We start from the raw sequence: 26663 nt of genomic DNA on the forward strand, positions 1-26663 counted from the left end.
TCTAAGTGATGTAATGTAGAACATTAAGTTTCCACAAGTCTCAGAGGCTTGGTTCTGGTTGACCAACTTGAACATTTAGTTTCTTCTCTCTTCCTAAGCATACGCATGCCCACAATAAGCAAAGTGCAATTTTGTGTAAACTTTAAACCCTGCAGCTTCTGTGAAATTACGAACTAGTTCAGTAATTTCAGTTCGGAGATGACCTCCCTGAAAGTACCACACAGTGAGGCATACCATAGCTGAAAGTCATTGGCTTCAACTTTAAAGTACTTCCAAATTTTGTATTAATTACAAAATAAAACATTGTTATTGTAGAAAATCTAGAAAAAAGCAGAGTAACAAAAAGAAAGCTAAAATCATCCATAATGACTATCAAGAGAAACAAATGTTCCGTCTTTCCCCCCCCCCCCCCTTATGTATTTGGATGAGGGAGGGGGGATTCACTAAATAGGATGAAACTGATAGGGCTTTGAACTGAGTAGCTTTGTGTATTTCTCTAAATATGACTTACTGAGAAGCCAATTGATAATCAAAGTATTCTTTCAAGGCACTTCCTGAAGTGCCCAAGGGTAGAGAAAAGATCCTACATGACAGGTGAACCATCTGTACTTCCCCGATTCTGTCAGGACACTCTGTCCTGTACATGCTGGTCCCGCTGCCTGCAGCAGCCTCTCCCGGCCTTGTCCAGCAGAGCATCACTATACCCATCCTTCAAGACCTAGCCCCAGTCCTGCACCCTGGCAGCAGGAGGTGTCCCATACCTGTGCTCTCAGCACGCCACTGCATTTCCATAGGGCAGTTGGCAAATGGCAGTGATTCCAGTGTGACTGGATTTGTGCACATCCATAAACTGGGTACTTCAGAGAGTCAGGACAGAAATTTTCTAGTTTATACACCCACCCCCTTGCAGAAGACACAATGAAGACAGGGTAGACTGGTGGTTGGAGTGTGGACAGTGGAGCTAGTCTGCCTGGGTTAGGTTGAATTTTGTTTTCACCGCTTACCAGCTGTGACCTTGGGCAAGTTATGTGTCCTTTGTATTCCATGGTTTCTTCTTTAAAACAGAGGTGAAAATGGTATTTACCTCACAGGACTATAAGGATTAAATTAACACATGAAAGTACTTTACAAGGTACCCAGAACAGGGTAAGCACTACATAAACTCTTGAGATTATTAAGTTAGTCATAAGAGCTAACCCACATATCTCCATGCTGCTATAGTTCTCACAATCATTTTACTCAGTTATGAGGGCACCGAGGACTCATGACTAGCTCTTACTAGTTTTCTCTGTACATGGCGAACAAATATGTGGTCCAGATTCCTCTCTGACTACAATAGAACACAGGCATGCATATGAAACCAAGTTTGGATAACACTGCCTCACTATTAAATAGAAATGCTACTATTGGACCAATTTGCTCATCCTATGTGGAGAATATTCATTACCCAAGAAGTAAGTTCTGCTGCAGAGCTAGTCTGCTTCAAGACAAGGGAAGACTCCGGACCATGCAATATTTTCTGAGTCAGCTCAGACCAACCAGATGGAACTAGGCTCAAATCTCACAGAAGCTGCTGGGTTTAAAGTTTACACATAAGTCTCCAATTACTTATCAAAAGTGTACTTCCACCCTGACCAGTTTTGCTCAGTGGATAGAGCATCGGCCTGCGGACTCAAGGGTCCCAGGTTTGATTCCGGTCAAGGGCATGTACCTTGGTTGCGGGCTCATACCCAGTAGGGAGTGTGCAGGAGGCAGCTGATCAATGTTTCTAACTATCCCTCTCCCTTCCTCTCTGTAAAAAATCAATAAAATACATATATTTTTAAAAAGTGTACTTCCACCCTAGCTGGTTTGGCTTAGTGGATAGAGCGTTGGCCTGAGGACTGAAGGGTCCCAGGTTCGATTCTGGTCAAGGGCATATGCCCGGGTTGTGGGCTCCATCCCCAGTAGGGGGCATGCAGGAAGCAGCCAATCAATGACTGTTTCTCATCACTGATGTTTCTATCTCTCTCTTCCTCTCCTTTCCTCTCTGAAATCAATAAAAACATATTTTTTAAAAAGTGTGCTTCCAATCCTGGCCAGTGTGACTTAGTTGGTTGGAGCATCGTCCTGTACATCAAAAGGTGGCAGGTTCAATTCCTGGTCAGGGCACATACCCAGGTTGCATGTTTGATCCCTGGCCAGGATGAGTACTGATCAATGTTTCTCTCTCTCTCTCTTCCTCTCTCAAATCAATAAAAACATTTTTTAAAAAAGATTCATTTCAAGGGGAGAGAGAGACACAGAGAAATAGGGAGAGGGGAGAGGGACAGGGAGAGGGACAGGAAGAAGAAATGGAAGTCCCCGATGTTCAAATTATTCTGCTAGAAACAAGCTGAACTAAAAAAGGATAGACAACTCTGACACATTTCCTAGGCTTTAATGCTCCTAAAGAACATCCTATTTTAGATTATATTGTAAGAAGTGCTGACCTAAATATCCTAACTTTGGAAGTCCCAGAAAGGCATTTACTTGTTCATATATTTACTTAAAGCTTGCTTTAAAAATATGCAACTCTTCATTCTTTAAACATCCAATGAATCGGGATTAAGATGTCCTCAAACGGAAATAGATAAGGCTTCCAGCTATGCCTAGATCTGAATCACTTCAACAGAACAAAACGTGCAGATTTTCTTCTATGAGCAAAGGTACAGCCATCTGTCGCGCCGGTCATCCTCTGTTCAGGGAAACTGGTTCAGATTTGAAACCAACAAGCAGCCTCAGCACAGCCTGACTTACATTAGCCAGCCGCAGATGGACTGGCTTCATACTCCAACTTACCTACCTTAACACAAAATAAAGCTTGCCTTCCATATATCCTCTCTGTCCTAAAACCTAAAACAAAACAACCCAATTGACAAGAGCTCTTCATTTCTGCCTGTCCCTTTGACTGGTGGTTTCCTGCCTAAGCCCTGGAAGACCTCTGAAAGGCAATCTTCAGACTACTGAAAACATTTAAATAGAAAATAAAATTCTAAGAAAGTCTGTGAGTAAATCAAGCTCTCTGAACAAAACATTTAATCTTATTTGTGTGCTTCTCTATAAAAATCGTTCACACTTAAAAAACGTACTGCTGCTGCCTTTCCGTAGGTACAAATAATAAAATGTAAGTGTGAGATAAGAGAACAATTAAAAGCTATTCTGGTATAAAGAACCTTGGGCTTGGAGGCCAGATGTCTGGGTCTCCCCCATTTGTGTGTGACTCCCCTGGTTGCATGGCTACAGGCAATTCCTTTGTCCCTTCTGAGTCTCTATCCTGGTCTGCAGACGTGATGAAACTTCTCAACCCAAAGGCTGAGAGAACCGTCCCAGTCGGTGCCTGAGAACGGAGACGTCCGCCCACCTGTGGGTGCACTGCCTTCCCTGGGAAGTTTGCAGGGACCTGGACAGCCCTGCGATGAAGACCTAGAAAGGCGCTGCATCAGCTCCATCCGAGGGTACAAAACCGACTGCTTATGGGACTAAATGTTCCACTCTCTCCCTCACCTTGACGCATCCGCCGCTGTTCTGTTTAAATAAACATACTCATTCCCGGTCTTGAGCAATCCTAACCTAGAGCTGGACTTTCAGAGACCACAGAAGACAACCGGCCAGAGCCAGCGGCGACTAAGGAGCCCTCCCGGCCACTTACAAACGGGGTCTTCCATTTTCAAGGGCCTTTTCAAACGGATGCTCGCGGGGACCGTCTTCTCCATCAATTCATCAATGCTCTAGAATTAAAACGCGAGACGGTGAACACGAACGCGGGAGGAAAATGCTTCGGAATTAAAAGAGTCACCTCTGTGTGTTGCATCTGCAAAGACTTGTGGGAACCTCATTTAAGTCGCCTAATTATGGTTCCTTTTTTAAAAAGGAAAGAATAACTTTGAAAAAAAAACACAAAACTAGAAATCGCTTGGAGCAGAGAAAATGATGAAGTGGGGTAGTGATTGGGCCACTCCGGTTTGGATTGCAGTCGGCAACGGGAGATAATCGGATAAACTGGGAGTTCCTCCTCTCTCCAAGTTAGGACTCATCAGTTAGGGGCGACTTGGGTTGGAAAAAACAAGCGGTTTGAAGCGCGAAGAGAAAATACGCGGGCGGGAGAAGGATGGGGTACCGAGGACCGAGCGCGCGCACTCGCTTCCACTCCAGGGCCCGGCACCGGGACGCGGGTCCCACGCGGAGCCAGGCAGAGCTCGGGCGGGGGGTCGGGAGGCCGCGCCGGCAGAACCCGGGCGGGGCGGGGCGAGGTCCCCAGGGCCGGAGGGGGGTCCTTACCGACAGCCCCAGGGCCTGTAGCATCTCCCTCTGGTCTTTGTCCCCAGGTCCGATGTGCCTCCGGGCGAAGTCGTCGTGTCTGGGGAGGAGGCGCTCGAGAAGGCGCGAGGCCCCAGCCCCGCCGCTGTCCCCACCGCCGCTCCTGTTGTCACGGCTCTGCTGCACGCAACGCCGCCCCGCGCCTCCCGCCAGGCGGCCGCCGCCGGGGACCCCGCAGCCCAGACGCAGCCCCCAGGCCCTGGCGCACGTCTGCATGGTCGCAGCCACCGTCTCCAGCCCCGGACCGCAAGAGTCAGCGGCGCTCTCGGCCCGTCTTCTGGTCGCGGTCCCTCTGGTAGCGGCTGCCTCCGGTCTGGAGTCCCTTCCCAGAGGAGGACCGGCGCGGCAGGAGGAGGTGCGGACGCTCCCGGGCGATGAATGGGCGGCGCGCACAGCCCGGACACGCGCGCAAAGTTGTTGCTCCACTCCAGGCACCTGCTCCGCACACTTTAAGCGTCGCCCTGGGGGCGGGCGGTGGGAATGGGGCCGGCGAACGCTAGGCCAATGGGAGTGAACGGAGGGTAGGGGGCGGAGGCGGACCCCACCCCGCCCCTTCTCCCTGCCCCCTTTTCGGGCGCTGGCTCCCGGCATCCTCAGTTATTCCTGCTCCATCTCTGGCTGGTGGCAGATGCTGAGGCACACCAAGTGGGGACGCCAGTCTGGGATCTCGCTCACGCGGGATCCGGGTGGACGGCCGCGGGCGAAGTGCCTAAGGGACTCGGCGGAGATGGAAGGTGATTCTGACCCGGAGGCCAGACACTCTGAGTTGGTCAGTTTCCATGCATTAATGTTGGAGTACCTTGCCCTCTGTATCTCATGGAAACCAATGTGGGCAGATGAGAGTTCTCTTATAGTGTAGGATGGTGGGCAAGTTACTCAACCTCCACCTCTGAGCTTCAATTTTGTCATCTCACAGAGTTGAATGGAATTTAAAAATAGATTATACACATATATGTATATTCTGTGTATATATATTGTGCATGGGAAAATACAATATATATTAAGGTGTACATTTTGCACTGTCATCTTAGTTGGAAAATTATTTATACCTAGGTATTTTATAAATCTAAGCTCTCTATCTCTTGAGATTTTTACTAAAAGGCAACTTTCAAACTTCCAATCGTCCTTCTAATATGAGGAAGAGAGTGGGACCAAAATCATCAGAACATTACTCATACTTAGACTAGGGCAAAAGAGAACCTGACCTCTTGCTCTTCCTCTTCTCTAAGCTTACTCCTTTAATCATGCTCCGCATACTCTAGGTTCTGCAGCTGACTGGCACAGAGACTGGGGAGAGGCAGAAAAGTATAAAAGCTAGAACACTAGGCAATATGTGTGTGTGTGTGTGTGTGTGTGTGTGTGTGTGTGTGAGAGAGAGAGAAAGAGAGAGAGAGAGAGCCAGGGTAGATGTTATTAATCTTCTGATAAAAAGATACACTTGTGTGAGCACTGGAAAATGGGATAAAAGCAGAAACTATTGTTTTTGTTTCTCTGGCAACAGCACACAGAGGCATGGGTGGTAGCAGACAAGAAGTACTTCTTTACCAATCGCTCACAGTGGAAGAGCAGGGCCGCTGTTCTCACAATGGAAATGTCCTGTGGTTTTCCAGCCTAGGTGGCAGCAAGAATATTTTGCTGTCCTGGACTACAGACAGCTTCAGTGATTGACCTGAAAATAGGTCTGTCTTGCTCTTCCAATCCTTCCAATGGCTTTATATGCACCTATTACTGGCATTTTAATCCTCCTGTGCTTGAAATACTTATGAGTGTTTTTATTTGTTTGTTTCCTAAATAATTTTTAACAGAGACCGTAACTAAGGCCAAAGGTGGCTTTAGAAAACTGACCCCCAAAGATAGGAATCTAGGACTAGCTATCTGACTTGGTTCTGTTTTAAGTCAATGATAACATTATCACTAGTCGAAAATGAGATCATGATAGTCTTGGGCATGAAATGGAAGCAATCACTTAAATTATCAATGGAGAATAAAGTGCCTATTGAAGACATGTCTCTGCTAGCTTAGACTCTCTGGTAGGAATGGTACCTAGAAGGACCACTGAGAGAGCTAGTAGCTTCTGTATGCTTTGGAGAGTTTACAGAATAAAATGACAGCTCAGAGAACTAGAGAGCTTCAGTGCTCTAAAAGACTGTCTTAACTTCTGTAGTTGCAGAAAGTATTTACATTAGACTCAATGTTTGATCCTGAAGATTGCCAAATTATCACAGGAGTTGAATTCACAGTCTTCTTAGGTCTTATACGTGAAAGTTTGGGATTAATTTAAAACCCAAAGACTTGGAATAGGGATATTTTGGTAGTTTGCATTGAATTTGAGTATCTTGAACCCCCAAACCCCAGAGTCCTCCTTGCTTGCTGAAGCAGTCTCTCTGCCCCTCTCTGAGATACTGGCCATCCCTTGCTTGAAGGTCTTATAATGGCTTCACTAAAACATCAATCTTGCAAAGGTGTGCCAGTGTTTCTTTACCTCTATGTCCACAACCAGAATCAGATCTCCCTATTCCCCAGGAAGTTGGGTAAGACATCTGACACCAGAGGAGAAGTGTATATAGGGAAAGAATTGCAAGATACTGCTCATGTATATTGGCACTAGAGGGTTTCTGTGTAGGACTGGGTTCTAGAACAAGGAAGAAGGAATATAATATTGAGATTGTTGATATATTATAGCACCAGAGATTCTAAATTCAGTGTATTAGCTCAATCAGCCAGGAGTGGCCCTAAGGATTTTCTCAGTTGATTGACTGAAACCAGACTCAACAGTGGCCTTCATTAAATTAGATACTAGGTTAAGATACTAGAAATTTATTGATATAATAGAGAAGAAAGAATCCAAAGGTTTTGTGAGATAGAAATGTTGGAATGGATTGATCACGTGCAACATACTCTTCAACCTTCTCAGTGTATCTCTCAGAAGAGCAGAGAGGACAGTCACTTCACCTAAACATCGATAAATCTCTTGGTAAGAGGAGCAGCAGTGTTCCTGTACTTCTATGCTGGCACCTGTGAGATGATGGTGGAAGATGCCACTTGTTGAAATGGGCTCCCTCATTTCAATGTGGTAGAGGCCAGTGGCAGCACTAGAACACAGAGAAAAGAGGACAAGCTTGCTGTAATGGACAGCAGAGTCAGAGAGGTAATAATCAGGCTTGATCCACAGGGATCTTTGGTACTCACTAATTAATGAGCAGCCTATGATAATTTTAGTTAATCTGGTGAACCAAAATTTGATGTCACCCAAATGGAGAGAGACCCAATCTCTCAAGCAGTTATCTTACCTTACCTGGTTCATAGACCCAGAGCCTCTCAGATGAAGGGAACCTGAAGAAAGAATCCTTGAGCCCTGGCCAGGTGGTTCAGTTAGTTGGAGCATTGTCAGGTACACCAAAGGGTTTCTGGGTCACTTCCTGGTCAGGGAACATGCCTAGGTTGAAGGTTCAATCCCTGGTTGGGGTGCATACAGGAGACAGAAGGCAACAGATCGATGTTTCTCTCTCTCTCAAAAAAATAAATAAATAAATAAAATAAAATAAAAACATAACCTTGGGTGGGGATTTTTAAAAACCCTTGAGAAAAGATCTTACGATCCTGCTATAAATACACATACATATAAGATATCTGTGCCATTACCAAGTATGATGGTTAATTTTATGTATTAATTTGGATGGGCCATAGCATCCAGATATGTGGTCAACCATTCTGGATGTTTCTGTGAGAATGTTTTTGGTTGAGATTAACATTGAAATCAGGAGACTTTAAGTAAAGTAGATTGCCCTCCATAAAGTGGGCCTCATCCAATCAGTTGAAGACCTGAATTGAACAAAAGACTGATCTCCCCTGAGTAAGAAGGAATTTTTTGTTGTTGTTAATACTCACCTAAGAATATTTTTTCCATTGATTTTTTTCCCCATTGATATTTAGAGAGAGTGGACGGGAGGGGGAGAGACAGAGAGAGAGAAACATCGATGTGAAAGAGACACATCGATTGGTTGCCTCAGGATCGAGCTTCCAACCAAGGTATGAGCCCTTGACTGGAATCTAACCCAGGACTCTTCAGTCCATGGGCCGACACTCTATCCACTGAGCCAAACTGGCTAAGGCAAGAGGGAATTCTGTAGTAGACAGCCTTTGGATTCAAACTGCAACACTGGCTCTTCTCTAGGTCTCCAGTTTGCTACCTGCTAGTACAGATTTCAGACTTTCCAGCCCCTATACATTAGCCAATTCTTTAAAATCTTTAGATAAATGATAGATAGATAAAATCTTATATATAATTGATACATATAAATATCAATATTTATTTACTAGTATATTGATTCTATTTATCTGGAGAACCCTCACTAATACACCAAGCAAATGAAAATACCCAGACTTTTTCTATTAAATCTCCTAGAAAAAGTAGACAATATGTAAGAAGAGATGGCCAATGAAAACAGAGATGGTCCTGGTTGAGTAGCTCAGTTGGTTTTCGTGTAGAAATAAAAAGGAATATACTGCTGAGGTTTGACGGGCTTAGAGAGAAGCACCTGGAAAAATGCTTTGAAGTATTTCTTGCCTTCTTCTCCTCCACTGCATTATACTCTGCTATCAAATCCACAGGAATACAAAACAAAATAAATGCAGAGCACTATTTTTGACATGCCCAGCACAGAGCTTAGCACACAATCAACACTGAGTAAAAATTCTTCAAACCCTATGGAGGCTTAGACCTACAAATATTATGTTTGGATCTATGTTCAGGATTTGCTCTTACAACTAAATGACACCCAGATTTAACTTCTAATATCTTGTTTCATAGGAAACCAGCAGGGACTATTTGTATTACTTTAAGGACTCACTGCCTTCTTAAGATGGAATTAAGAAGCCCTAGCTAATTGGCTCAGTGGATAGAGCATCGGCCACGGACTGAAGAGTCTTGGGTTTGATTCTGGTCAAGGGCATGTACCTCAGTTGCAGGCTCAATTCCCAATCCTGGTCAAGGCATATTCGGGAGGCAACCCATCAATGTGTCTCTCTCACATCGATGTTTCTCTCTCTGTGTCCCTCTCCTTCCCTTCCACTCTCTCTAAGAATCAATGGAAAAATATCCTAGGGTGAGGGCTAACAACAAAAAGATAGGATTAAGTAATTTATGGATCCTAGATTCTCAGTAAGAGAACCAAGCTAACCTGGCTCTCAGGAAATGCTCTGTTTTCTGAGAGAAGTGGAATTGTCTAGGGACTTAGATGCAAGCTTGGTACCGGAATTTTATTTCTGATTTTTTGTGTGTGTGTGTTTTTGTTTTGTTTTGTTTTAATTCAGAGAGGAAAGGAGAGGGAGAGAGAAATAGAAACATCAATGATGACAGAGAATCATTGATTGGCTGCCTCTTGCACACCTCCTACTGGGGATCGAGCCCACAATCTGGGCATGTGCCCTCGTCTGGAATAGAACCTGGGACCCTTCAGTCCACAGGCTGATGCTCTATCCACTGAGCCAAACCAGCTCGGGCTTTCTGGATTTTTGAAGGGTGAGGAAATAGACAATCCACTTACCTCTCAGGTGGGGCCCTGCAAGTGTCTGGTTAGAGTCCCTGGATTTACCAAAGAGAAATTTATGAAGTAGATGCATGTCTCCATTGATTACAATTGAAGAAGGAAGGAGGATTCAGAAAAATGGTTTGTGGCAGTGGATGGTAGAAAAACACATTGGAAGAGGCTCATCCTTCTAGTCTTTCTCATTGACCAGCACAGCAGTGTGAAAGGACAGACGGCAAAAGACTGACTAATACAAAGCCCAGAAGAGCAATAATTCACTGTTAAGAACAGGCAATGTACACACAGCATTGGCTTCTAGACCTGGGCTGTTCGTGTACATGTAACGATATTTCAATGCAGAGATGGCCACCTACTCACTATAACCTCTTAGCTCTGAATGACCTTGTTCAGATTGTAAATAAAAAATAGAGGGGTTTTTTGTTCTTGTTGTTCTGTTTCTTCTTTTTGACGTTAATTTTTGTAAATGAAACTTTTTTTAAAAATGCAACTTGTTTTATAATGGAAACAAAATCACATAGAAGACACCAGTGCTCTGGGCAAGCAAAGGAGCCAGCTCAAGCAAATAACCATTTGCTGTGGAAGGGGATCAGCAACTCAGCTCTCTGACCACAACCCCCATGGCTTATTCCTGGTTCTGCCACTTACTGAAAGTGTATGTTGTAGCAGATCCTAAGCTTGCTCCAACTCTATTCCTCAGTAAAATACAATCATTGTGAGTTATGAATAAATGAAAGGTTCATTTCCCTTCTTTTCCTCTTCTTGAACTGCCAAAGTATTCATCTTTACAAACCTAAATATTTACAGAGATTGCTATTTTTATTGTTTGCACCACAATTTCCTAACTTTGGTAAATCAACATGATGCAATAGGAACAAGACCTGTTTGGTCATATACTGGGCAGAAATCTTGTCATACATGCCCACAGGATCAGAAATGGCAAAAGCCTTATCTTTCAAAAGACCTGAGAATATGATAAATTCAGAGTAATGTCAGGTACAGGATAATGGATGTCAAGGAGACATTGGTAAGATATTTGGGTACTTTAGTCACCCCGTACCAAGCCCTAATACATGTCTTCATTATTAAATGCCAAGAATGGGCACCCTCGGAACTGATTTGATGCTGAGTCTCTTAAAGAACTATACAAGATATGAAGTCTCCCCAAACTACTCCTGCAAGATCCAGATAAGGAAGGCCGCTTAAGCCATGGCCTGAGCACCAATCCTAGGGGACTGAACCACCAGGAATGAGCCAGACCAGCGCACCCTTTCATAAGGAGGAAACCCACTGGTTTCACCCCTGAATGAAAAATTAAAAGAAATCCGGCCCTAGCCAGTTTTGCTCAGTGGGTAGAGCATCAGCCCTCCGGACTGAAGGGTCTTGGGTTTGATTCCAGTCAAAGGTACATACTTCAGTTGCAGGCTTGATCCCGGGCCCGTTGGGGTGCATGGGGGAGGCAACCAATCCATGTGTCTCTCTCACATCAGTGTTTCTCTGTCTCTCCGTCTCCTTTCCACTCTCTCTGAAAATCGAACCTGGGACCTTTCAGTTCGCAGACCGACGCTCTATCCACTGAGCTGAACCGGCTAGGGCCAGAGAGTGGTCTTAATGGTGTGAATAAAAAGAAAGCAGTAAGGCAGTGATTTTTTCTGGATGAATTGTGACACCCCTCTTAGAATTACACAAGCCAGAACATTATTTGGGAACATGATCTTTAAGAATAAGAATGCAGACAATAGTGTGGTGATGGCCTGGGGCAGGGGGAGGGTGCGGGCTAGAAGAGACCTATGGGAAAAAAAGGGGGACATCTGTAATACTTTAAGCAATAAAGTTTTTTTAAAGAATAAGAAGCCCTAACCGGTTTGGCTCAGTGGATAGAGCATCGGCCTGCAGACTGAAGGGTCCCAGGTTCGATTCCGGTCAAGGGCATGTACCTTGGTTGCGGGCACATCCCCAAGAGGAGGTGTGCAGGAGGCAGCTGATCGATGTTTCTCTCATCAATGTTTCTGACTCTCTATTCCTCTCCCATCCTCTCTGTAAAAAAATCAATAAAGTATATATTTTTAAAAAAAGAATAAGAAAAGGCCTGGCTAGTGTTGCTCAGTGGTTAAGCGTTGACCTATGAACCAGGAGGTCATGGTTGATTCCAGATTAGGCCACATGCCCAGGTTGTGGACTTGATCCTCAGTAGGAGGCATGCAGCCTATCGATGAAGCTTCTCTCTCATGGATGTTTCTTTTCTTTTTTTTAAATATACTTTTATTGATTTCAGAGAGGAAAGGGAGAGGGAGAGAGAGATAGAATCATCAATGATGAAGGAGAATCATTGATTGGCTGCCTCCTGCACACCCCTTGCTGGGGATCGAGGCCCAAGAACCATTTACTTCCAGGGGAAGCAGCTCTCTGGGAAGGGATTTAACCAAACAGATCTGTCCAAACGTTGAGAGTCACCCTTATTTGAGGAGAAAAAGCAAAGTCCCTAAAGGAAGCAAATAAGTCTTGAGAAAAAGGGAGGAGCACAGGATGGCCTAGAGTCCTGGCAATTGAAGGCTGAGACTCTGAGAGAGGAAGAGATGTCAGGCACGGCTATGGGCACTGTACCCAGATTCTCCAAAGCGGTCAGGGGAAAGGGAAACAGGAAAAATTCATTGAAGTTTACACTGAGGAGACCCCTGTGACCTGTGAGAGAGAATTGCCCCAGGTCTAAAGCCTGTCACGTAGCGCTGGAGCTGAGAGAGTGAGCAGGGGAGGGTAGGTTCTGGTCCTCCGCTTGAGATGTCTGGGGAAGAAAGGAGGGAATAAAATCCTCTGGTGATTGAGAGAACAACGACAGATAGTTTTCAAAACGGGCAGACCCTGACCCTCATGGCATTGGGTGGTTCATTCATGTGGTTCACCTCTTCTGAGGTCCTGTCATGCCGTGTCCTGGACGGTGCTGGCCACGGTGGTGTAACCCGGCACTCCCTGGTCAGAGTTTTACACCAACAGGTATCAGAGTCAATTCCAAAGTTCACTTGGTGGCTAGCTTGTGTAAAGAGCAAACAGACCATGGGTGTTTGTCCGCCCCCCCCCCCCCCCCGCCTGCCCCCACCCCCCCAAATCCCATTATCTCTAAAAAAAATGACCTCTGGAAGAGCACCTTCTCTACCATTTTGGAAAAAGAAGTGTATTAGAGACACTGCTTCAGAGAATGCACAGCTCTTCCTTATGTCTGGGGAAGCTGGAGTCCAGACAAATTCAGTCCTTGCAAAAAAGAAGACAACAATAAAACAAAAAGGAAAAAGACTGAGTAGAGTGGAGATGAAAGCACCACACACAAGATGAAAACCCCCAACTTTGTCAGACTGGCCCTGACTGGTGGTGGTGGTGTCTCTGAGGAGGGGCTCGCAGAGCCTGCGAGAGGGGAAGGATCAAGAGGCTAGTTCACAGTTCAGGGGGTGGCATAAGGGTGGGGATCTGGGGGGGGGGGGGGTGTTCAGCTGTTAGCAACAGCCACTGTGGGGTGGGTAGAAGGTCTTTCCCCACCAGAAGCCAGAGCTTGGCTTCAGGCAGTTGTTTTTTTTTGTTTGTTTTTTTTTTTTTAAGTTGTAGTAGGCAGAGGTTCCAGCAAGCAATAACTCCAAAGAAAGGTCTAGTCACTTGAATTGGAGGATAAATTCCAAAACTATAGGGACCTAGAGACACTGAGGTAAGAGAACATCCACTTAGAACTTAAAATAACTTGGTGGCAGAGTCAATAAATGATACAGGATGCCCATTACTAAAAATCCAGACAAAATCTCAAGTTATTGGAACCAGGAATAGGGTCCAAGTGGTCACCACCCACACCTACCCCAGGCTAAGCAGGAAAACTAAGCTCCTAAATATTTACCCTGCTTAAAGACCAGATTAATGGATTACTCTTAGAGTCTGAGATAAATTAAGGTCTGCAGCAAGGGAGGAAGTGAGAGGGATTTGGGGCCAGAACCAGGTCAGTTATTGCCAAAACTGTGTGTACAACTCAGCCTTGGGCACTGACTGCTGAAGTGTTTTCCAACACCACCAAGTGATTGTAGGAGTTCAGATCGAGTCACCCTAAGACAGCGGTTCTCAACCTGTGGGTCGCGACCCCTTTGGGGGTCCAACGACCCTTTCACAGGGGTCGCCTAAGACCATCGGAAAACACATATATAATTACATATTGTTTTTGTGATTAATCACTATGCTTTAATTATGTTCAATTTGTAACAATGAAATTGGGGGTCACCACAACATGAGGAACTGTATTAAAGGGTGGCGGCATTAGGAAGATTAAGAACCACTGGCCTAGAGGCTCTTCTACCTCCATGTGACCTATCAAAACTCTACCATCCTATAATGTACATCTATTACTTGATATTCTGAAAATACATCTGTATTCTCTTTTTTAAGTTGAAACAAAGAGCAGCAATTGTTACCCATCCACAGTGCCTTATTCTACGCTTTCCTATCTGTGTACCTGTGGGCAGGTTACTTACTCGCTTTAAGACTGAATATCTTCACCTGAAAATGGGATTTTTAATAACCACTTAACATAAATTAAAAATAAATAACAATACATTTTAATAAGTGACATACTGTATGTAAAATGCCTTGCGGGGGTCCTAGCATATAGTAAGCTTTGTTTTTTTCTTTTTTAAAATATGGAATGCTGGAACCGGTTTGGCTCAGTGGATAGAGAGTCGGCCTGCGGACTGAAAGGTCCCAGGTTCGATTCCGGTCAAGGGCATGTACCTGGGTTGCTGGCACATCCCCAGTGGGAGATGTGCAGGAGGCAGCTGATCGATGTTTCTCTCTCATCGATGTTTCTAACTCTCTATCTCTCTCCCTTCCTCTCTGTAAAAAATCAATAAAATATATTTAAAAAAAAAAAAAGAAAATACCACCAGTCTCATAGGGATGGGAGTATTAATAACTCAGTGTGTATAAAGTTCTCATCACAGCACCTGGAACACAGTAAATATTTTAAAAATAAATAAATAAAATAAAATATGGAATGCTTGCCCTGGCTGGTGTGCTCAGTGGTTAGACTGTTGCAGGGTCAACCCCCAGCCCCAGTCAGACACAACCAATCTATGTGTCTCTCTCACATCAATGTTTCTCTCCCTTCTACTCTCTCTAAAAATCAATGGGAAAAAAATATCCTCAGGTGAGGATTAACAATACATACATACATACATACATACATATATACAGAATGCTTCACAAATTTGTGTGCCATCCTTAAACAGGGATCATGCTAATCTCTGTATCGGTCCAATTTTAGTATACTAGTATGTGCTGCCAAAGCGAGCACTAGTAAGCTTTCAATAAATGTTAATCTCTTTTCTCTCTGTGTGTTCATCCCAATATAAAATAATTCATACCTCCTTTGCTGTCCATTAAAACTTCTTTTGTAAAAACAAAATGTGCACATCATACATCCCACTTTGTCCTATAGTGTTTTTGTTGTTGTTGTTGTTGTTAATCCTCACCCAACGATACTTTTTCCATTTATTTTTAGAGAGAGAGGGAAGGAGGAGGGGGAGGGAGGGAGAGAGAGAGAGAGAGAGAAACATTGATGTGGGAGAGACATATCAATTGGTTGCCTCCTGAGAACTCAGGCATGAACCTGTCACTCAGATACCTGCCCTTGATCAGTAATCGAACCTGAAACCTTTCGGTGCTTGGGCCAACACTCTACCAGGGCAATGTCCTGTAGTATTAACATGCGTGTCCTCTTTGTTCTTCAGTTTGTAGTGCCCTTAGGGATTTGAGGCTTAACTTTATAGGAATTATTTCACCTTCCCATTGTTCCCAAACTGAGACTCTTAGTATCTTGAACATAGCATATACTTAAGAAATACTTGTTTTGTTGAAAGCGTGAATGAAAATAGCCCCAGCCGGTTTGGCTGAGTGGATAGAGCGTCGGCCTATGCACTGAAGGGTCCTGGGTTTGATTCCATTTAAGGGCACATGCCTGGGTTGTAGGCTCGATCCCCAGTAGGGGGCATGCAGGAGACAGCCAATCAATGATTCCCACTCATCATTGATGTTTCTATCTCTCCCTCCCTCTCTGAAATTACTAAAAATTATATTTTAAAAAAATAATAAAAGAGGAAAGTGTTAGGACTATAGGGCAATATGATCCTTAACAGCCATTTGTAAGCTTCCTGCCATAGGAGAACAAAGGCCAAGAAGACTTGCTAGACATCAGGAATCAGACCATACAAGGAATTGAAACTGTTCTAAAAGACACCTGATCGCACACCTGCATTCCATCCACACTCCAAGCCCACCTCCTCAGCCCCCAAACCCACTAATGACAACCGTTTCCCACCAGTGATTGCATATAAGGATGAAATTCCAGCTCCTGGGGGCTGCCATCATCGACACAATGTCCCCTTGGCTCGGTGCTGTGCAGCCCTTCCCTTTGGATATCCCATCCCCTAGCCCCTTTTCTTAAATAAATTCCATTTTCTTTAATCACCGTCTTGAGATGGCTATTTAGCCTGCTTGCGTGCACCAACCATGTTAACCTTTCAGAAAGGAAGGGAAAAAAGGAAGACATTGAAAAATAATCTACCTGCCCATTCACTACAATAAATATGAAATCATTTCTTGTTCATTTTTTCTAATGTTATATATATATATGGCTTGTGGGCTAAGATTTTGCTCATTAATTTATTTACTCTTTGTTTTACCATATGTAAAATTATTAGAACAGTGCCTGCCAAATGTAAATATTATACAGTATAAGCTTTTACTGTTATTCCCCTCCCCTATCAAGTATACTTTTAGTTTAGTCCCTAGCAAATACTGTCAAATATTGTCCCTCACTTGCTGTTCCAATTGAGACAAGCAGGACGAGCTCTGGACTTCTGTTCTATTTTGGGGGAGAGGAGTTGTGGGCGAAGGGAGAAACCCAGTTGGTTTGATAACAGAAAATCCCGCCCAAATGCTGCCATCTAGTGTTTACTTCATAAAACTAGAAGCACCCATTCTTCCTCTCAGCAAGGACCATTTTAAAACTGTTTTGTTATTGGATCCGAGGTTTTGGAAAATTTTGATAATCAAAAGTACAACAGAACTTTTGGCAGTATTGAGGTGTAAATGAGGAACTAGAGAGTTAATATTGCTATCCCCATTTTAAAGATAAGAAAATAGAGGCCTAGCCCTAACTAGTTTGGCTCAGTGGATAGAGCGTCGGCCTGTAGACTGAAAGGTCCCAGGTTCGATTCCGGTCAAGGGCATGTACCTTGGTTGCGGGCACATCCCCAGTAGGAGGTGTGCAGGAGGCAGCTGATCGATGTTTCTGACTCTCTGTCCCTCTCCCTTCCTCTCTGTAAAAAATCAATAAAATATATATTTTTTAAAAAGAAAGAAAATAGAGGCCTAGACAGTTTAATTTGCCTTCTTTTTTGAAGCTAGTTGAGAAAAGAATCAGAATATATATGGCGTGGCTCAGTGGTTGAACGTCGACCTATGAATTAGGAGGTCATGGTTCGATTCCTGTTCAAGACACAAGCCGGCGTTGAGGGCTTAATCCCCAGTGTGGGGTGTGTAGGAGGCAGCCAATCAATGATTCTCTCTCATCATTAATGTTTATATCTCTCTTTCCCTCTCCCTTCCTTCCTTGCTGAAATCAATAAAAATATTTTTTTAAAAAAAGAATATACCCTGTCAAACTATGCATTTTCATCCCTACCCCAGATATAGCCCACAAATCCTGGTTAATATCCTCATAAATTTCTACAGTATCCTTGCTTGAGAACCACAACACTGAAGAAACACAAAACCCTCTGCATATTAATGTTCTTGAAATAAATTGTACCATTGAGACCTAAACCAACTTTCAAATATCTAAGTTAGAAACAACAGGTGCTAACTACAAATCAATTTGCGTCAACTTTGTAAGAACTGAACTATGTGATTTTAAAGGGAAAATGAGCAATAAATAATAAATATTTCCCAAAAGTACCCTATATCCTTATCTTCATGAGCATTAAAACCAAATGATAGGCTGCATTGTTGTAAAAATAATGGAGATGTTATTTTTAAAGACTTCTAAATTTAAAAAATAAGCTTGTAATCAATGTTTAAATTTATTTCATTTTTTTGGTGGTGGGATGAAAATTATTTTATTTTTTAAAAGTTATCTTGCCCTAGCTCAGTGGTCAGCAAACTCATTAGGCAACAGAGACAAATATCAACAGTACGACGATTGAAATTTCTTTTGAGAGACAAAATTTTTAAACTTAAACTATATAGATAGGTACATTGTTATTAACTTAATTAGGGTACTCCTAAGTCTTAGGAAGAGACACACTCAAGGGGCCAAAGAGCCGAATGTGGCTCGTGAGCCGCAGTTTGCCAACCACGGCCCTAGCTGGTTTGGCTCAGTGGATAGAGTGTTGGCCTGAGGGCTGAAAGGTCCCGAGTTCAGTTCCGGTCAAGGGCACACTCCTGGGTTGTGGGCTCCATCCCCAATGGGGGATGTGCAGGAGGTAGCCAATCAATGATTCTCTCTCATCATTGATGTTTCTATCTCTCCCTCTCCCTTCCTCTCTGCAATCAATAAAAATATATTTTTAAAAATTATCTTTATTGTTGAAAGTTTTATAGATGTCCTCTTTGTTTTTTCCCCCATTAACCCCTTCCACTCCACTGAATATTATTTTAAAGGAAAAAAGTAAACAATTAAAAAGTAACAATAATCTCAAAAAACCCACTTAATCTTTTTTAATATTTTGATGTATATCTAAAGTTTTAAATGTACATTTGAATGTGTGTGTAATTTTTAAAGTAGCAACATGCTAAATGTGCAGTTTATCTTTTTTTTTAAAACAGATATGTTGGTGCCATGGCTGGGTAGCTCAGTTGGTCAGAGCATCAAGCAAATACACCCATGTTGCAGGTTCGATCCCTGGTCAGGGTACATACAGAATCAAACAATGAGCCTTACCTGGTGTGGCTCAGTTGGTTGACCATAGTCCCATGCACCAGAAGGTTGCCGGTTGAATTCCCAATCAGGACACATACCCAGGTTACAAGTTAGATTCCCAGTTGGGGTGCACAGGGAGGCAACTGATCAATGTTTCTTTCTCATATGGACTTTTTTTCTCTCTCCCCACCTTCCTCTCTCAAAAAAAATTTTTTTTTTAGAAAAGGACGTAAAGAAAAAGCTTTCAAAGTTTTACCATTAAGTAATGTGTTGTGGGATTTTTTTTTGCAGATACCCTTTATTAGATTAATTTTCCTTCTACTCCTGTTATTGAAAAACCCAAGTTAGGCTGCTCGCTGCTCTAAAGCCAATACTCCAGAAACAAGTGTTGGGTGAAAAGGAAATTTTGCTTTATTCAGGAAGACGGCAGGCTAATGTCCAAAGACCATCTCCAAAGTTCCATACCAAGCAGAAGAGTTTTAAAGGAGAGAAAGAAGGAGGGAGAGTTTCAGGGAACTGAGAGAGAAGTCTGTGTTTCTTCAGTCACAAATAACACTTTTTCACATCAGATTTCTGGGCATCAAAAGCTGGTCTCAGCTACCTTGAAGACATTATTTCCTTCTGCAGCATAAGCTCATAAATACTCATGGCCATCCTAAAAGTATCTCCTGTTTGACAAAGAGACAGTACACCAGCAATTTATAACTACATTCCTGAGAACAAAAGGAGTTGAGCAGGAAAGGCTATTAACATGTGAACAAAGGCCAGAATAAGAATTAAATTATTTAATTCTAGCAACCAAAAATACCAGGGGCATTAAAATCAAAAGGGGCTCACCTGGCTAGCATGGCTCAGTGGTTGAGTGTGGACCTATGAACCAGGAGGTCACGGTTCAATTGCTGGTCAGGGCACATGCCCAAGTTGCCGGCTTGAATCCCAGTGTGGGGCATGCAGGAGGCAGCCGATCAATAATTCTCACTCATCATTGATGTTTCTCTCTCTCTCCCCCCACTCTCTGAAATCAATTTGTAAAAAAAAATCACAAGAGGCTTGGTTATAGTCCTGGTTTTCCATGAGCACCCACAGTGTATACGTTTTTAATTTAATAATTTCTTGACATTTGAGATGATTATATTTTCTCCATTAATCAATAACCTTTTTTGTTGTTGTTAATCCTCACCTGAGAATACTTTTCCATTGAATTTTAGAGAGTAGAAGGGAGAGACAGAGACAGAGAGAAAAGCATCTTTTTGAGACACATCCATTGGTTGCCTCCCACATGCACCTGGACCAGGACTGGGGCAGGCCAACGCTCTATCCACTGAGCCAAACGGGTTAGAGCAATCAATTACCTTTAATTCTTATGCTAAGACAACCTAACTGGCTCATATTGTATTATTCTATTTATATAACACTAGATTTGGTTAATTCCTTGCTTATGAGTTTCTAGATCTACATTTATGAGCAAAACTGGCATATGATGTTCCTTCATTTGCTGTTCCTGTCAGGTTTTCCTATCAGGGTTACTAGTTTACTAGGCTTCATAAAAAGTTGAAGTGTTCACCGTTTCTTGTGTTTGTTTTTTAAAAGATATTTTTATTGATTTCAGAGAGGAAGGGAGAGGGAGATAGAAACATCAGTGACGAGAGAGGAATCATGGATTGGCTGCCTCCTGCACGCTCCGCACTGGGGATCAAGCCCACAACCCGGGCCTGTGCCCTTGACTGGAATCCAACCTGGACCCTTCCGTCCGCAGGCGGCCGCTCTATCCACTGAGCCAAACCGGCCAGGGCTGTTCACTGTTTTTGTCGCCCGTTCCTCATATACCTGGAAGTATTTGATTAAGATGGAAATTTTGTTTTCCTTACGTTTGGCTGGACTTGCCAAAGAGCCAGGGCTGCCTGGAGTCTGCTTGGTGGGGAGATTTTGGACGATTCTTTTAAGTTTTTTAGTCGTTTTGCACATGGGCAAAGTACCTCCCTGGACCTCTCCATTCCCGAAAGCTCCGCAGGGACCTCGACCACAGAACTGGGGAAACGCGGCCAAAAGGCGGCCACAGCCCGCCAGGGAGGAAACAGCAAGATCACTCGGGATGCAGCCTGCCCGCAACGCCCGTTTCCCCGGAAACCGTATTCTGACGTCACCACGCGGCAGCGTCCCCCTAGGACCGCAACGGAACCTATTGTATCTGGGACACCCGTGGATACCCGCCGGTCCTACATCTGCAGCGGAGCGAGCTTCCGCGCGGTGCCCGGACACCTGCTTCTCCTTCCGGCCCAACTTCCCCTTCTAGCAAAAAGGGGCGTCCCCATTTCCGGGGAGCAAGTGGATTCAAGGAAATGGCGCCCGTCTCGGTGCCGCTGAAGATACTGAAGCCTTCACCGGGGCGCACGGGACTCGCTAACCGGTCCTAACCTTCCACAGGCCCCGCCCCGAGGGCCACGTGACGGCTCCGGCTCTGCTATCACGTGACTTTCGGTGGCTTGTGACTACTCTTTGTAGTAGTAGTTTCGGGCGCCAGTGCCTTTCCGGCCGCTCTGCTTCCCCACCCGCCTTGGTCCCCGTCCCTAGGCGCATGCACAGCACAGGGCTTTCTCCGGCACTGTCGCCCAGGCCCGGCTTCCCTTGCTCCCTCCGGGGTGCAGAGACGCGCGCCCGAGCCGTCCGCCCCTCTGGGCTCTGGAGGAGAAGGTAATCTCGGAACTGGCGGCCAGGGGAGCCGGGAACAGGAAGTTTTCGCTGGCGTCTGCTGAGACTTTCGCGGTCGCCACCCAGAGGCCCGTTGGCGCTCCGGTACTGGGTGTGTCTGGTGCTCGTAGTGATGGAGGTGGAGTAGGGACTCGCGTGCAGCATTGTCGCCGTCACCTCTCTCTCCCTTGGGCTCTTTTGGGAGACGCCCCAGGCGTCCCACGAGTATATTCCCACCCGTAGGCAAAGCACAGCCGCTTCCTCCGCTGAGGCATTTCAGGGCGTTACACCACTTTCTGAATTTCTGCCCCGCAGCCTCTGCATTTCAACCCCCCGCCCCCGGCTTAACTCAGACCTGTCCCATGGTCCATATGGGCATATCAAATATAAATAGCCCCGGTTTTTTAGGGTTTTAGCTATCCAGTTCAAGGAATACCTTCCTCCTTGTCCTCGATTTCCATCCCCACCCCATGGTAGTAGGACTGATCCACCGCTACTAGAGGTTTATTACTGTATCTGGTATTCCCCGTCCGCTCCTCTCAGGATATTTGGCATAATTTCCCCTGGTTACTCTTGTTGAAACACATTCTTCAAAAATGTTTTCCTCCACTTATTAGGTTTGCTTGGGTTTTTTTGTTTGTTTCTTGCTTTTGTTTGTTTTTTCTTAGAGAAATATCCATGTGAGATGGAAACATCCATTGGCTGCCTCTTGCATGCTCCCTCATCAGGATCCAGTGTGGACTGAAGGGTCCCAGGTTCGATTCCGATCAGGGGCACATGCCAGGGCTGTGGGCTCAATCCCCAGTGGGGGGGCTGCAGGAGGCAACCAGTCAATGATTCTTTCTCATCATTGATGTTTCTATTTCTTTCTATCCCTCTCCCTTCCTCTCTGAAATCAATAAAAATATAAAAAGAAAAAAAAGTGTGTTGTTAATATTGGGAAAAAAAATCTATAAACAATGTGGTGCTGGGGGGTGGGAACGGCTGGGGAGAGGTCAATGGGGGAAAAGGAAACATATATAATACTTAATGTGGATGAGAACTAACTGCTGATCATCGAATAAAATTATAAAACTATAAACCAATAAAAAATAAAGAAAAATAAAGTCTTTATGGATATATCATCGATATTTATCATATTGGATTTTAAAACAAAAAATGTTAGCCCACTAATACAGAAGTACACATTCCATTAGCTTTCAGAGTAACTAGTGGTAAAATCAACCCTGTTTCCTTAGAAAACTCCACTGTGAATGAGAATGAATAAGAGAGAAATGGGCAAATAACGTCTTAGTGTTATTATGAAAATAGTTTTAGCCTCGCCAATTTTTGTAAAAAGCTTTGAGAACCACTGCTCAAAAAGTAAAAATCACAGTTTAGAAACAGGGCCTTTCACTTCCTTGAACAATTTAGATAGGAGCCCTGTGGAACCTTAATCAGGATCTAGGCTGCTGGTGCAATATAGACAGTAACCCGTGGAATTTACAAGGTGTGCTCTGGAATGTTGTCCTAAACTCCTCGCTGGTATTTGTCCTTTAGTCTGGAGAAGATTCCTGTGTAAAAAATAACAGGTCATACCAAAGTAATTAAATATCAATTGCTGAGAAGGATAAACTTCAATTTAATGGGCAAAACCCCAGTTCCTGGAAAGGTATCAGAATTTCACCAGAAATTTCACAAGCTAAGAACTTGCTTGAAGAGAGCAACCATTAAAATAGGAAAGCATCTCTGATGAAGTGGGAAAAATTACTTGTTTTGCTATAAACTAAGAAGAAAATGTAAAGAGATCTATAGAAATGTTTAAGTTCATATGAAAAAATGCATAAGAATTCCATGAACCTTTTGGAGAAAAGATAGCTCTTAATGAAATAAAGCTGCTTGAGAAAGTTAAGTGAGGGCTTCCTATCAGTGACAGAAGAGGAAGTTGGAATGAGCAAAACATAAAGTTCAGGAAAGTCTGACAGTACGCCAGAGGTCTTCAAAAGAGAGGAAATAATCTGATTGTAAAAGTGATGCTGCTAAAGTTTTAAATAACTGTCTTGTGCAGATCATTTCTGAAACTGAGGAAAAAGGAATAGGAAAGTGCCGTAAGCCGTTCCAGCTGGACCCTGGCAGGAAAGTAATTGTATTTTCTGAATTAGACAAGAGAGAGCCAGGACTTATAAGTTGAGAAAGTGAGAGAAGACAGTTTCATCAGTTATCTGTTGCTGTGTAATAAACCACCACAAAACGTGGCTGCTTGCAGCAGTAGTGATTTCTTTCTATCTTTCATGATTATCTGGGTTGGGTAACAGTTTATCTGCTGGTTTTGCCTTAGGCTCACTCTTGCAGCTGCATTCAGCTGTGAGGTGGTTGGGCTGGAATGTCAAGGTGGTCTCACTCATATGTCTGGCAGTTGGTGCTGGCTGTCCTTTGTGAGCCTTGGTTCTCGTACATTTGACCTCCTGTTCTCTGGGCAGCATCGTAAGATAAGAGGGTGAAAGCAGAAGCTGCAATTCTCTGGCTTTGGAATCACATAACATCTCTTCTGCCACATTCCGTTGATAAAAGCAAGTCACGAGGTCAGCCTAGATCAGTGATGGCGAACCTATGACACGCGTGTCAGAGGTGACACGCGAACTCATTTTTTTGGTTGATTTTTCTTTGTTAAATGGCATTTAAATATATAAAATAAACATCAAAAATATGTCTTTGCTTTACTATGGTTGCAAATTTCAAAAAAATTTCTATATGCGACACGGCACCAGAGTTAAGTTAGGGTTTTTCAAAATGCTGGCACGCCGAGCTCAAAAGGTTCGCCATCACTGGCCTAGATTCAAAAGGTGGGGAAACAGACAACCTCTTGATGGGAGGAAGTGCAAAGTCATATTGCATAGGATCCTGGGAGGAGTTTATGGCCATATTTTACAATTTATCACAGCAGGAAATGACATGGATGTGACAAAGATCCGAGCTATATTAACATTAGTTCAAGAAGAGAAAGCAGCCTGGCTGGAGTGGCTTAGTTAGTTGAGCTTCATCTGATTGCTAGTTCGATTCCTGGTCAGGACACATAACTGGGTCGCACATTTGATCCCTGGTTGTGGCACATACAGAATGCAATCGATCAGTGTTTCTCTCTCTTTCCTTCCCTCTCACTCTGTCTGAAAATCAACGGAAAAAATATCCTAGGGTGAGTATTAACAAACAAAAACAAAAAAAAGGAAAAAAAAGTATTTACAACTAAAGAAAGAAAGAAAGAAAAAAGCATTTACAACTTTTAGCTGAGTGCTAAAATGTCAATTATACATGATTGAAAGAAAACCCAAAGTACTTGTTCACTGTAGTCACTGCAAGGCCTCTAGAAAGTGTATTATAAAGTTTCAAGCTAAAAATTGATCAGACAGAATACCACACTGGAAGAATTTCAGCAGAAAAAACATTAGAAGCAGTCAGCAAAGGAAGGGGAATATTAAAATCAGTGAACTCAATAAAATAGAGATAAACTATAGAATATGAAAATATAAGGCAACATTTTCTTCTGCACAGGAATGCCCATGATAATTGGGTCCTTCCTCGTGAAATGAAAGAGCAGTTGCTGGAGAGATGAACTAAGCCAACTTTTTAATAGAAGAACAAATAAAAAAAGTTGCTAGTACTCTGAAAACCAGGAATTGTTAAAGCAACTCCAAGAAGACATTTTGTAGTCTCTTTCCAAATAATACATCAATTTCATTTCTAAGATGCCAAATGCTTTGTTTCCTATTGTAATTAGAGTCTTTATAAAAATAGTAATACAATATCTAATGGCTCTCTCAATGAAGGATCTTTTATTTTTTATTTATTTATTTTTTGTAATCTTTTTTTTAAATATTTTGATAATTTTTATTTCTTAAAGTATTACAAAGAGTATTACATATGTATTACATATGTCTCCTTCCCCCCCCCCCCCCCCCTTGACATTCCCCCGGCCCCTACCCCCCACCCCCCCCCACCCCCCCCGCCCCGTGTCTTGTGTCCATTGGTTAATCTTATATGCATGCATATAAGTCTGAAGGATCTTTTAAATTCATGCCTGAGGGTGGATAAGTACAGTACTCCTCAGTAATGAAGGATGGTCTGTGAAATTACAGATACTCTGACCATTAATGGAAGAGATGTGCTTCGACTGGAACCCTGATGCTACTACTAATCAGTATCCCCACAAATTCCCCCTTTTACCATCTTGGATGGCTTGGTTCACTCGGTACAAATCCCAACCCTCCTTTGCACTGTCTATCACAAGCTTACCACCAGCAGGACTTCTACCTCCTTCTGGTCAGTTTGGACCACCTTGCTCTCCACTTCATGGGCATAAAACTTTTCTTCCATACCTTGTAAGGACTCCACCTTAGGCCTAAGAGAAAGCACACCTGGCCTCTACCTGAAATAACAGCCTTGTTCCATGATTGTTAAATCTGTAAACATAGAGCTCCACCTTTTATCTTTAGTAATATGATTTTGATAATTATAAGTAATGATGCTCTTAATATGTACTTTGATGCACATATACATGCATTTCTGTTGGGTAAATACCTCGGAGAGAATTTGTTGGGTCACAGAGTATGCATATATTCAACTTTAGCAGATAGTATCAGTTTTCCAAAGAGGTAGTACATAGCTAAAAGATTATATGTATACATATACATATATATGCATATATATACACACACACATATAAAAGCAGCCTTGACCGGCCGGTATGGTTCAGTGGTTTAATGTCCACCTATGAACCAGGAGGTCATGGCTCGATTCCTGGTCAGGGCACATGCCTGGGTTGTGGGCTCAGTGTGGGGTGTACAGAAGGCAGCCAATCATTGATGTTTCTCTCTTTCCCTCTCCCTTCCTATTAATCTACACTAATAAAAGAGAAACATGGTAATTAGCGTACGAACGCTACCCTTCCCATTGGCTAATCAGCATATCCTTATGCAAATTAACTGTCAGCCAAGATGGCGGCCGGCAGCCAGGCAGCTGGAAGCGAACATGAGGCTTGCTTGCTCCAGGGACTGCAGACTCCAATGTTCCCCGCCTGACTTGCCGGCCTCTGAGCTGGCAGTTTGAAACATTCTAACAAATATAGGCTGGGATCTCAGAGCTGGAGTTATACATTGTTTTGATTATAGAAC

At 43.5% G+C, this 26663-nt stretch overlaps 1 protein-coding gene and 1 pseudogene across 1 annotated transcript in view; both read right to left on the reverse strand.

Moving 5' to 3' along the window:
• The window catches only part of GLDC (glycine decarboxylase), an 80806-nt gene extending 76158 nt beyond the window's left edge, over nucleotides 1-4648 (reverse strand). The window contains exons 1-2 of the mRNA XM_070431643.1: nucleotides 4300-4648; nucleotides 3671-3749 (exon numbers count right to left, since the gene is read on the reverse strand). Coding sequence (XP_070287744.1) covers nucleotides 3671-3749; nucleotides 4300-4554 — 334 coding nt within the window. The 5' untranslated portion in view covers nucleotides 4555-4648. The remainder of the gene's footprint in view (nucleotides 1-3670; nucleotides 3750-4299) is intronic.
• Nucleotides 4649-15091: 10443 nt separating this feature from the next.
• Nucleotides 15092-15191, reverse strand: LOC139021394 (U6 spliceosomal RNA; annotated as a pseudogene).
• Nucleotides 15192-26663: the final 11472 nt, after the last annotated feature.

The sequence above is a fragment of the Myotis yumanensis genome, unplaced genomic scaffold, assembly GCF_028538775.1.
Source record: "Myotis yumanensis isolate MYYU_CA2020_CCGP unplaced genomic scaffold, mMyoYum1.0.hap1 SCAF_12, whole genome shotgun sequence".
Classification (NCBI taxonomy): domain Eukaryota; kingdom Metazoa; phylum Chordata; class Mammalia; order Chiroptera; family Vespertilionidae; genus Myotis; species Myotis yumanensis.